Raw genomic sequence first — 13,060 nt, 5'->3', positions numbered from 1 at the left:
AGAAACTAAAATAATATCAGAAAATATGATAATCGCCCTGCAATGTAAAAGAGGGATAGATGAGTGCATGCATTGAAATATGACCTACGGGAGCGAAGGATTGGCTTTTATTGCCTATCGATTCACCTTCTGCTGCATCTCTAAAAGTAGGCCATGGCTTGCTCCCTCAGCATGAGTCTCTTCTTCTTCATCCTGCGGTTCTGGAACCAGATCTTCACTTGTTGGTCGCTGAGGTTCAGACGGTCGGAGAGCTCCCTCCGCCGCTGCCTGGTGATGAACTCATTCAGCATAAATTCACCTTCCAGCTCAGCCAGCTGAAGTTTGGAATACGGTTTACGCTTCTTTCTGGTCCGAGTGTGCATCGGGTACCACGGGGCACCTGGAGGAGAGGGAGGAGGAGGGGGTGGGGGGGCAACACCGGATTAGTCAACACAGTTGCAAAATCACGGTCACCTCCAAGGTTATGAGGAGCCTATAGGGGCGTCGGTTGTCCAAGGGGAGCTTGAGTAATTGCCCTACTGTGCATACAGAGGGATAAGTGCATTTTGCTTTCATTTGAGCAGTAAGCTGGAAAGCAATCACACAAAGTCAAATTACATTATAATAAAGTAATACCCATAGATGTATATACCAAACGTTTAAGTAATCTAGAGGATTACTTTGTTTTGCAGATGAATATTAGGATTCAGAGAACTGGCGCCCCTGAGCCTTCATTTCCTCCACACAGCCACACTGGATTTGTTTTGGTCTGTCCCGGGACATATCTGATCTCAAACACAATTTCAGAACCACCAGAACCTGCACAATGTTGTGCAATTTTGGATCGTACGTTTTAATTTAGTATTTTACAATCCTCCCTAGAGACCACCAATGTACAGCGGCTTATGTCACAGCCAGTTTTATTGTTGCAGTTAAAGTAGCATTAACGTGATAATTAAGCCGTGCTTGAAAATACCCCTACTTATTTGCGAGTTTCAGAGCATATTAAATGACTCTTGAGTACACAGCGACAGATATTAATTCTGTTTACGAGTCATTAAAAAGAAAACTCTCTCTTTTCAATGCAATCATCCAAAGCGTCTATCCTCTTTAAATCACTACGCTAATTTGTTTAAATATATACAATGTGCAACAATACAATTACCATTACTGTGCCTGGATCACAGTTTTGGGTGGAGGACACGCAATGAAGGGGCTGATCATTTATTCCAAAGCTGGTGGGCATTATAGCTTGGTGAGGTTATCTGTAACTGTACACAACCACATGGCGCGTGAGGCATTTTAGGGCAACCCCTAGCGGCGTTTGCACACCACGCAACTATCCTGCAGGCTAATCTAAACTGCAAGTTGTGCATCAAGATAACGAGCTCTAACTACGGTGTAATACCGCATGTGCACGCTATGTGCAAGTCTCATATAAATAATGTGAACGTGCGTTTCAAATAATTGTTAAATTGAGAGAAAAAAATAGCACCCACCTCCGCCTATGGCTATGTTGCTTGAATGGCTGCCCGGTGACACCAGGGTCTGTGTGTCGCTGGATGGAGGCTTGCTGCCCTCGTTGAGCAGAGAGGAGCTGGAGTCGGACTCCATTGACTGACAGGATGGCGGGTCTTGCGTGAGCTGTTCGATCCCATAATCATATTTGGAGAAGGCGGCTGTGCTGCCAATCCCACTGTGCATCCCGTGCTCAGTTAATGATAATGTGTCTCTCGCCCTATCCTCTCGTTTGAGGCTGCTGCCACCTGAACAGGTCTCCCTGTTCCCGTTGCTATAATAACATTTACCCTCTTCTGGTCTGCTAATTTCACACGAGCGACTGAAAGAAGGGTTAATAGACACCGGGCTGCTAAAGTAGGATTGAGAGTATCCATTGCACGGCTCCGAAGGATTCCACGGAAGGGAGCAAACATTGTCCCTTCTCGGGTAGGAGAGCGACGGTAGCCCCGCCAGTTGTCCCCCTGAGGCTCTAAAATTCGGAAAATAAAATGTGTCTCCTGTGTGGATGTTTACCAAAGGTCCCACAAACCCTGGATTAAGGAGATTATGCTCGCCCATTTCCGCGGGCCCGACCAACAGCTTCTAGTTTATTGCAATCTGACATTTAACGTAGTTAAACCTGGAGGGTCGCCTGATTGGTCATATCCAAACCACGTGTCCAGGCTAACTTCTGCTACACATGGTACCACCCACTCGGTCCATCTCAGACAAAACAAAACATTAACTTCTGTATTACAGAGGTGTATATGCTTTTTAAAAACACAATAAAAATATTTTATTATTTATTAAGAATCTTGTTTTTCTTCAATTGAGTCCCGCTGAGTCCAAAAGGAGCACAGTCTGCTTCTCCTTTTACACTCATGGAACTGTCCGTGGCCTCGTTTAATATCTTTATAAGATGGCAAAGGTTTTTTAAATGCTATTTCTTATGAAAACAATTTTTCTTGAAGGATAGGGTGCATATGACATCTTGTTTTCTAGCAAATGAGGGTTGAATTCCACGTCATATAAAGCGGTGATGTCCCAATTTTACAAGCTTGTTTTAAGAAAAGACTGATGCTCATTGCCGCACTCTACTCATATTTACAGTAACGGGGTCAGCAGGTTGAAGCCACTGGCCGTGTAAAATAGAACGATATTCTACAAGGTTACTTTAAGAGGGTATATTTCACATAATATCCCCTAGTACACCTCACATGAACAACTTTAACAGATACCTCCAATAAACGTTCACAGACAAACTCTGGTGGGATTGTTATACCTCTCACAATTCTTTAATATGAATTTTACAAGATATCAGAGGGCACTCAACTGATTCAATCAGCAGAGACTCTTTATATCTCACTAATTAGTTGATTTGTGGATGCAGCTCTGCAGATACTGAACAAATATAGGATAAATAATAGCATTATAGTTTTGCCTCTGTTCTGACAAAAAAAAGGCCTATTTTTACTAACAAAAAACATTTCACAGACTCCATCACACGACACGTTTTCTGCAGAAAACTTCCCCATGATGTGCAAATGATTGCAGTCTTCAGCTGGCACAATACTTTATAATATGGTCTTTGTTCATCACACCGCCCAACTATCAGAGGTATTCTCATGACTGACCCCTGCCTTTTGCATTCCTCTCCAGGGTCTACAGACTCCTCATCTACTGAAAGATAAATCCGTCATTCACCACCGTTCCTCCTCTCGACTAGATTTAAGGAAGGGCATGCCCTTCCAATCAATTTATGGATCTCAAAAGTTTTCATCCTGGGGAGTTTCTTACATCTCAATTATGGCAATAAAAAAAATAGACTGACTACGTCAGAGACAACAAGTTTGACTCATCAATGACACGTAATATAACCAAGCTCGAAGCAGGCATACCTCGCCGTCAATCCACTCAAGTTCACGACACAGTCACGGTGGGTTGAACTTGATATTGAACTCAAATGCTCCATTTAAAAGAATTAAAGTATCCATTTGAATCAATAAAATAGAATAAACCGCATTTTAGGATGTGACAGCTTGAAGTGAGGACTGACAGCCCGAGTCATAAACATAATGTGAATGTATTCCAAGATGATCCTCTAGTTTAAAAAGCAACCCATCATTCGCCTTCAAAATGATGGATAAGAGTCCAACTAGTAAAAAACAACATTTTACCAGATGTTATGAATTAATAATACATATAATGACTTTTGGGTTAACACAAGTGTGCAGGCTTGCATCAGCCTGCACGTGCGTGCTGACTGGCGCTGGTTGCGTGCTACAAATATGCCAATGAAGTGTTATGTGAGAGCATACATTTAAACATTGGTTTGGAAACGATTTGCGAGTCAGCCGATATTTGATCGCTGTATCCATCACCTGTGACTGGGTCTCCTATCTAACCCAAAGGAACCAGGCCTCCCAGCCTTAAATAGAAAGACAAATATCAAATGTTTGAACTGGAGAAGCTCACAGGGATCCTTTGCGGTTTCTTTCTGTCCCTTGAACTCATTGCACCTAGTCTTGCATCTAGTTAGTGAGTCTCGCAATGCAGCACTACACCAATCCAATTTCATATCTTGTGCCTCGGTGGAAGCAATGTTGAGTCGTGCGATCACTTCGCGTGTTATTATAACAGCAACCAAACGCAATACAGTGTGATGTTTACAACAAAATGGCCCGGACGGCCATCCAGTATAAGTGAGTAACGTATATAGGCTTAAATCGCCACTTTACCTCGGAGAAAGAGGCCATGTGTTGCGCCTCCTCGTCTCTCCACGCCTCCGATCCAGTGCTCCCACAAATCCGAATTTCACATTCAAACAACTGATCATCTATTCAGTGCATCTTTAGCTCAGCTAGCGGTGATGTCATACGTGAGCGTGAGCTAGGCCTACTGCTTTCATTTAGGAAAATGAGCTGTTAAAGAAGAACCAAACATTGGACTGTCAAGGTCACTGCCTAGTACACTGTCTGCTCGATATTGAAATGACCCTCCTGATCCACGGGTCCTGTCCAGACAGGGCAATAGCCTGAACAAAGGGCTTTTCTTCCCCTTTTCCCTCTTTGATTCTCTGCAGGCAGGTTGCCACAGTTATAGCCTTGCAGCCCTTTTAAAGCTTCCTTTAAGGAAAACAAACCACCAAGGGAAGCCTTAAGAACCCTCAAAGTGTAACGTGTAAGTTGAAAGGTCTGGCTGATCTTTTGCGTTTGTTTACAACAGACGGTATTTCATGTGGCTGCCATACTCTATGATATAGCTTAGGAACAAATATGAATTAGATTACTTTAACATATTTGTTAAGGATAATAAATGATATATGTTTTTAATTAGTTTTCAAAATCTTAAATAAAATGTAATACGTAGTAATTCAGTATGCATACTTCCTATGTACAGAAATGCAAATTAAACAAAAAAACATTTATAATAAAGCCATTGCGTCATGTTTGAACTTCACGGTCATTTTGTTATTTGTTATAATGTGCAAGGTATTTGCTCAAATATTCCATTTCATATAGTTTTATTAGACTTTCCGTTCAATTAATTTTAAATGTTAGTGTTTACTTCACTGTGTGTGTGTGTGTGTGTGTGTGTGTGTGTGTGTGTGTGTGTGTGAGTGTGTGTGTGTGTGTGTGTGTGTGTACGTGTGTGTGTGTGCGTGTGTCTGGGAGTGTTTGTATGCGTGTGTGTGTGTGTGTGTGTGTGTGAGTGTGTGTGTGTGTGTGTGTGCGTGCTGTGATCTGTAATCAGGTAGATCAAATGTTCATCGACTGTGTATTGATGATCAACAAATTATGAATTTTTAAACCAAACACAGCATATTTCAGAAGGGATATCATTTTCAAACGCTTCAACACATATGTATGTGACTGTCAAACAAGACAAATTTGTAATTTGTAAAATATATTATTATTGACATTTATCCCAGCGAAGACATCGAAGGAAAAGAAAAAGGCCTACATAAATAAAAGAAAACTGAAGGTCAAAATCCTGGTTCTGCTTTCTTTTTTTATACTTCTTCGATATGGGATTTCCACATTATCGGATATATTCAAACTGTAGAGCCATCAAAACACAAAGCAAGGCATTAATTGTATAAATGTAAAATTAAACAATACCTAAAGGTAACAGCGTACAATGATTAAAACAAGCGTGGCTGCTGCTGTAACTTCTTGCACTTTTTGCATCAAAATGTCATAAATATTGTAAAAAAAGAAGAAGCACAGAGCCAAACACTAAACCAAATGAGTAATGACAAAACAATAATAAAAAATGAACTGAATTTAAATATCGGTGAATTAGAGACTGTTGCAGCACTTCCTGATATTTTCCTCTGGTCACCACCAGAGGTTATCAGCCCCCTGTCTCATGTGTCCTGTTGAAAGCGGCCTGCAGCCTTGACGTCTCGGACACACACGCACACACACACACACACACGCACACACACAACCAAAATTAAAGCCACTTTTCCAATACATTTGATGTTTTAAAGGTAAAACCAATTGGATGAGGGTGCTAAAATTAGTTGTGTTTACTTAATTATTATATGAAAGGATTATGTCTGGTTTCGTGAGTTTAACCTGGGTTTTGTTGTGTAGTGTTAATCTCGGGCGTGTATGCTACTTCATTATTTTAAGTACAAAAAACAAACTATATATTGCAGTGTTTGGCTAAGAGAACATAGTTGCAGATTTTCTTCTGCAATTGTATAACAAACTATTTTAAATAGACCAATATGGGTAGTTCTGCATTTCTTCATTGTGACATGGATTGTCTAAAAGTAAAATTGTAATTAAAATGAGATATTCATGTACATAAAAAAAATGTGCCGTTTGAATTGCACCTACAAATAATTAGCATATTCTGCAAGTTTTGTTAAATTATTTAGTTTGAGACGTGTAAATACATTGCTATAATTTGGACATAATTATAATAACGGCTATAATGTTGTTAAATACAGAGTTAAAATGTATGCATATAAGGCCTATTTTTCTCTGAACTTCATCATGCACTTTACTTTGAAGAAAATAATAATTTGAAAAAGTACAAATCGTATATGCATTATGTCTGTGGAAGTTAGTTTTGACTGTTCAATGTTTGTTGTGTGCTAAACTATTATAATACAAAGTCCGCCTATTCTAGTAGGAAGAAAACGGCCATACCTTTAATCGTATAGCGTGGGCGACGTCGTATTATCGTTTCCTCCCGCTGTGTAGACAGTATGGCTGCTTGCTGCGGATTACTGGTGTTGGTGTGAGACGTCAAAATACCTGTCCTTCGTGGTCAATAATACACACCTCGTGAAGACTGCATGAAACCATTGGTGGTACCAGAGTGCTTGCAGCAGAGCAATAGGACATTTGCAAAACGCAGAGGAACAGAGCCCAAATGTTAATGCAAAGCTCCGAGTGATGGTCAGAAATGCAGGTCAGAAGATATCGCTACACTTCCCCTTTTTTATGTATTTATGGCATGCCATTAAGCCCGGCTGTCTAGACAGGGGTATAACACCTTGTTTGCCTACAAACAAACCGCCAGCATTGGTGTCCAGCCCCCTATTTATTATTCACAATCTGCTGCGATGTCAAGGTCAAAGTGACTGCATAGTCATGGTCAAGGGTAAATAAGGAGACCCAGAACTTTCCACAAGGTTTGAAAACTCAGGAAGCAAAAAAAAAAAAAAAGTTGAAGTCTGACGGCTTGGATTGTAATCAACAAACTCAAAATACCTGAAGCACTGGAAAAAGTGACCATGCCAGCTAAGGACACGCCTATATTGATAAACTAAATGATGAAAACCCTAGCATGTTGACATCATGTTTTCGTCAATAGCTTCAACATTAGACAAACATTAAACTATTTAGGGATCAGAGGTGAATTATGTTGACGACAAAAAAAACAAACAGAGGTATTTATTGGCATTTATGTCTAACATGAACCAGTCTGCCATTATGTTTATTTAGATTCAACACTGAAATTATAGATTTGAAATAGACTACAATAAAGTACCTTAAAGTAAACCTCCGTGAACGTTTATTATTCTCAGACCAATCATTTTGTCAATCATGTAATTTTTTGACATATTGTAAACTTTCATTTCTGAAGTAGCTTAACTTATTATTTTGTATCAACATGCTCAGGCCGCACATGAAAACGTTCCGCATTCATACATACACAATCTATAAATATATATATAATCCATAAATAAAACTATAGATCTGCAATGCAACTTCGGACTGATAGCACTACGCGTCCGTGTATAAGTATCTATAATACGTGTTAAGATTAAATAGGGAGTTCAAATGTATCAATGCATCCTTCAGTTAGTTGCTAAACTCACCTTTTGATACTGAAACAGTGCGTTCTAGCAGGTCAAAATAAAATATACTTCCTCGCAAATCGTTTTGCATGTGCTGTAAAAGTACATTTACACGAGCAAATGGTTTGCAGGTTTTAATTTACGCATGTATTCTTCATATAGCTTAAAAGTGTAACACCAGTTTTGGACACCGGACGGTCACAGGGCAGGAAACGTGCTTTTTAACTCCAGGGTGCAGGTAATAATGTTCCTTTATTATTAGGCCAGCAAGTATAGGTATACTTGATATACATATTCCACAGGTATACTATGTGTACCTGTGGAATATGAAAAGGTCTGAAAATAATATGCTGGGATCACCCAGTGCATTTCTGTGAAAGGTGCTGAAGACATCGCTGTTTCGAGGGGTTCGGCCTGTTTGCTAAGATTCTGAAATCGCACTTCTGCCAATAAGTAAAACATCTTGAATATTCAGTTTGATCAGAAATGCGGTTGGTTGATTTGGAAATATCTGGTTCCTCTCACCCCAAAATGTGTTTTTTTCTCAACCGATACAACTGAAAAAACGCGTCTTGATGCGTACCAAACAACAATTGCTGTATTATCTCCTCGTGCCACTAACAAGACTCCAGGATGTCCAATAAGTCTTAATCAAGCACTCTGGAACATCAAATCGTCACGCGCCCATCCGCTGCTGCCGCTATGGGTTCACAGCGGGTAGAGCTTCTGCTGTTTGATAACACCAAGTTGAAACGGAAGGAAATACTGCAAGTATACTTGACTAAAATATGTCGGCATTTTCATAATCATTTATTTATGAAACACGTTACCATGTACGTAATTCAACACCACAATACAGTTCACATACTGCACGAAAGTAGAAATAACAGGCTTCGTACAAGGCGTGTGATCAGCTGCAATGCTAACAAAGACAAAAATAAAATAAAACGAGTGTGCCTTTATGTGTAATACTCACTGAATTTTAATGGTTTACAATCATTCCAGTTGCATGACAGAATCCTTCACTGACAAAGGAAAACATACAGGTCTTGGGATATTCCACCTTACAGTTCCGCCATACTAGATAATATGAATTAAATAAAAATGCATTGCACTATACAGATTAACAACCTATAGGAGCCTTGGTTTACCCCTGTCGTAAGAGAACATTTCCCACACAGGAATATAGCTTTTGTTATTCAGAAGGAATTTTTTAAAAACAAACATTTTCTTTCTTTCGAAAGTCCTCTTTGTGAGATTTTTGTTGAAGAAGTCTCAAGGTCAACGTGTCATTAGCCACAAATCATGTCCATGTGGCGATTATCTTTCTAAAATGGCATCAAACAAGTGTCCTCTGTTTTGATCTGCCCGTTGTAGAAGTCATTGAAATGTCATTTTCACATCGGTCCTTTTGCGATTTGGCTTGAACAACAGAAAAGAAAAGAAAAAAGACAGACACACAACTTGTCTTTGAAATACAGATACCGTTTTAAATATTATATATTTATATATGTACAATCATAAAACAAATGTGAAGTGAATTTTCAATATTTTCACAGTTTTTAGAGCATTGTCTCCAACTTGAAAACAGGGGATGTGGTGGTATGGTCGATGGGGATGAAGGAGCAAAAAAAAACACCAACAGACAAAATGTTCTTCCGCCACGATTTTCAATGCAAGAGGTAAATACATGGCAGGATGTTTTGGAAGTTATGAGTTGCAGTTTCAAGGAGGTCGCTGCTCTCATCAAGTGGTGTGCATATGACTGCTCTTCGATTTACAGACAAATTTCTTCTCCTTCACTCGCCGGTTTTGGAACCAGATGGTGACTTGACGCTCTGAGAGGTTGGTACCGGCCGAGATGCGCCTTCTCTTGTCTTTGGTGATGAACTTGCTGGCTGCATACTCTTTCTCCAGCTCCTTCAGCTGCAGCTTTGTGTAAGGGACACGTTTTTTGCGCCCACGTCGGTAACTGCTTACCTCAGGCTGCAATGGCACAACATCTGTAGGAAAAAGAGATGTCAGAAAAATATTAGGCTATATGCGCAAAAACACCGCAATCAGGTCCTGTGGGGAGCGCGCGGGGGGGGGGGGGGGGGGGGGGGGGGGGGGGGTCTCAGGTGTAGCTACAACACCTGACATGTAGGAACGCAACACAGTGTTGGGTCATCCTTGGTTTCAGTAAATGGATAGTTACTACCTGCTACTACAATTGTGCTTTGTTTTCAATAAGTGATCCATAATTTCCAATCAGACTACATGTTGATACTTAATCTTGTGATTGAGTATCTATACAACTATACGCAACACACCTTTTTAGTATCTTGGATAACTCTCTCGTATACGTTTAAATGCACTTCTGGGTCAGAGTGTGTAAGTAGGCCTATAAAGTAAAATAAGTCTCAATATGGCAATACGTCGGTCAGAGCCTGGTTACAAAATAGATATCACAATCTCGCAACTCAAAGAAATCCTCATCTGGAGATAAAGAGATAGTAATTGAAAACGTTCAGTTTTGCAATCACAACGTTACACATGATGCACGTAATTTAGGTTTATTAATTAATAAAACTTGAAAATAAGACATTTTCCAGCTCCTTTTTAAAAGCTTCACTCAACTTTTTGACAGTGGCTACCTGACTTGTTCAGGTAAAATAAGATCTGGGATTACACCTTTTCGTCAAGACCTGAGTGCAAGACAGCCAATGAGAAACATGACAGGGCAAGTATGACATTACCTTGAGAAATAGTGGCAAGCTGTGAGACATGAAGCTTATTACACCCATGCCATGTTATAGTTAGGGGTTGTGGATATTTCTACACAGTGTATAAGATAGAGATGGTAGTTCTAGATTTCGTCAATATCCTTAAATATTGCCAAAAGTAAATTGAGGATATCTGAGTGGAGTTCACTTTTACATTATTTAAATCAAACTAGTGTTGCATGACTGTGAGAGTGTATACTGTATGTGTGTATGTTCGGAGCGAGACAGAAAGACAACGACAACGAGCTCTTGTGTTTTTGTCCATGTGTGCGTGCGCATTTGACTACGTGCCCGTGCTTGCATGGTTTAATCCTTTGGTATTTTCAATATAAAAGGAGGAAATTTCGTGTGAGACATCCAGTCGAGGTCTGAGGTCGTTCGCATATAATAACCCCTTGTGGTAAAAGAAGCAGCCAGTAAACACACTGTAAACTGCATATTGGCCGGGCCCCTGCATGTGTCCATTATCAGATATCTTGCATGTATGACAATAAGTAAAGTAAAAGGCGAGCCTGGATTATGTAATGTCAACAGATCAGTGGTTGTGAATCATTTGTAAAATGCTGAGTTCTGTATGCCACTCAAACGTTGGTGAAATTAATCCTATATATGCAGGAGATGTGGACACATCGTAGGGAGCTAAGCTGAATTGGGACCATCCAAACACAGTAGCTAAGTCACTATGTTGTCAAACCGGGAGCAAAGGTGTGAACTTGTGCTCCGTCCTATTCGTAACTGAAACTATATTCATCACATGACTTCCTGCGGGGGAACAAAAATAGCTGTCGAAAGCAAATGTTCCGTTTCTTAATGTATAGTAACCAGTAAAGGGCCCCATGCAAATGAAAATATCATTGAACTCACAATTCAGATTTGTACGCATACATAGGAAAATTCATGATGATTTGCTTCATGTTAAACTGAAGAATGACTGGCTATACTAACAGAGCCCAGGATGTATACGATAGCTGACATAAGCTTGACAGTTATGTTTATTCAGCACATTTAGTTGCCCTGGACTTCTTGGTAAACTGATAATAGCTCTTTAACACAAACACATGTGAACTATATGAAAATACCTTTCTTAGTGTAATTACACATGTATTAAAAGCATATACAAGCCGCTGAACTATGAATTAAAACCCGGAGAAAACATTAAAAAAAAAAACTATTAATTTCCACATACCTGGAAAAGGTGATTTCCAGAGGTGAGTGGACTGCGTTTGATCTTTGGAGCAGTACACCTGCCCATCCCAGCCATTGGAGAGAGCCCAGTGCTGGTAGCCTTCCATGGGGATCAAGGCGTCGTGCCTCGGTTCGGGATGGGCACTGATACTGGGCACCACAGACATGTCCAGATATCCAGGGACAGCCTGATATGAACTGGCGAAACTCGGGTAGAAGGCAAACTCTTTCGCCCTGGTAGACAGTTCCTCCGCGGGCAGCGCAGTGCTGGGCTCGGCATATTTCTCTGCGGGATGGTACGAGCAAGGCTTCTGCTGCAAGTTCACGTTGTGCGAATGAGATAATCTGCAGCCGTAATATGGGTTTCCAAAAGGATAACCGTAGCTCAAAGATGCACTGGACGATGTTTGAGGAGCGGGACACTGCCGGCCGGTGTCGGGAGAGGAAATATCCGAGTAGACGGAGCCCTGGTGGGTCGCTATGGTGCCAGAATGTCGTCCCAGCGCGGGGTGCGACATCAGGTCCCGGCAGTGGGTCGCAGGGCAATTACCGCTCAGTCCCTCCATTGTTTGGCTTTTATTCTGGTTGTTTTCATTCGGGCTTTTTTCATAAACGTACATCAAGGTGTCCGCCCAGCGTGGATGCAGAACCAGCGAAGTCGTCATATCAGGGGCTGCCGATGCTTTTTAAAAGTCGACTACTCCAGGACGGACACCTCATTTCCAAGTACATTTTACACCACGCGCATGCGCACACGAGACTCTCGTGTGTCCACTTCATTAAGAATCGGGCACGTGATATGCTAACAAGTCCTACGAGATCGGGCTTGAGAGTCGGGCAGAGCAGCCCTTTAAAGACCCACCGCTTCACATGTCACCGTTTTTTCCTGCATAATACCGAGTCATGCCATTGGTTTAAATCACTGAGAGCCACAGCCTTAAAGGGGAGTTTTGATACTTTCAAGAATCGGGCAAATGGAAATAACCTGTGAAATTTGGCCGATTTAAAGACAGATAGCATATGATACATGTCAAAATATAAAATAAAGGCACTTTTGATTAAATACTTGTACATAATCTTTCAACTTGCTTCCTGGCGTTTTGGTGCACACACTTGGTGAACACTATGTTCCGGTTGATGTTTACATTATTACATGTTCTAATAATAAATAGAACACTATTCAATCTCATCTGCAGAAAATGTAATGTCTATTGTTACAAAGTAGTATGCATAAGCAAACACAGAGCTATCAGATCAAATGTGTCTTCATCAAGACTCCTTTCAACACACATTTCCGTTAAAGCCGCAT

At 40.6% G+C, this 13,060-nt stretch overlaps 2 protein-coding genes across 2 annotated transcripts; both read right to left on the bottom strand.

Annotated features, from left to right (window-relative positions):
• Nucleotides 1–140: 140 nt before the first annotated feature.
• hoxc12a (homeobox C12a) lies at nucleotides 141–2,058 on the bottom strand. Its single transcript, XM_034537492.1, has 2 exons — nucleotides 1,479–2,058; nucleotides 141–379 (listed from the first exon to the last, which is right to left on the bottom strand). Exons 1-2 carry the CDS (start codon nucleotides 2,056–2,058, stop codon nucleotides 141–143), a joined length of 819 nt encoding a protein of 272 aa, XP_034393383.1.
• Nucleotides 2,059–9,299: 7,241 nt separating this feature from the next.
• hoxc13a (homeobox C13a) lies at nucleotides 9,300–12,416 on the bottom strand. Its single transcript, XM_034537344.1, has 2 exons — nucleotides 11,753–12,416; nucleotides 9,300–9,804 (listed from the first exon to the last, which is right to left on the bottom strand). The coding sequence occupies exons 1-2, from the start codon at nucleotides 12,414–12,416 to the stop codon at nucleotides 9,548–9,550; spliced, it is 921 nt and encodes a 306-aa protein (XP_034393235.1). The 3' UTR covers nucleotides 9,300–9,547.
• Between the last annotated feature and the right edge of the window lie 644 nt (nucleotides 12,417–13,060).

Source organism: Cyclopterus lumpus, chromosome 7 (genome assembly GCF_009769545.1).
Source record: "Cyclopterus lumpus isolate fCycLum1 chromosome 7, fCycLum1.pri, whole genome shotgun sequence".
Taxonomy (NCBI): domain Eukaryota; kingdom Metazoa; phylum Chordata; class Actinopteri; order Perciformes; family Cyclopteridae; genus Cyclopterus; species Cyclopterus lumpus.
This window is presented reverse-complemented; position numbering and strand designations above follow the sequence as displayed.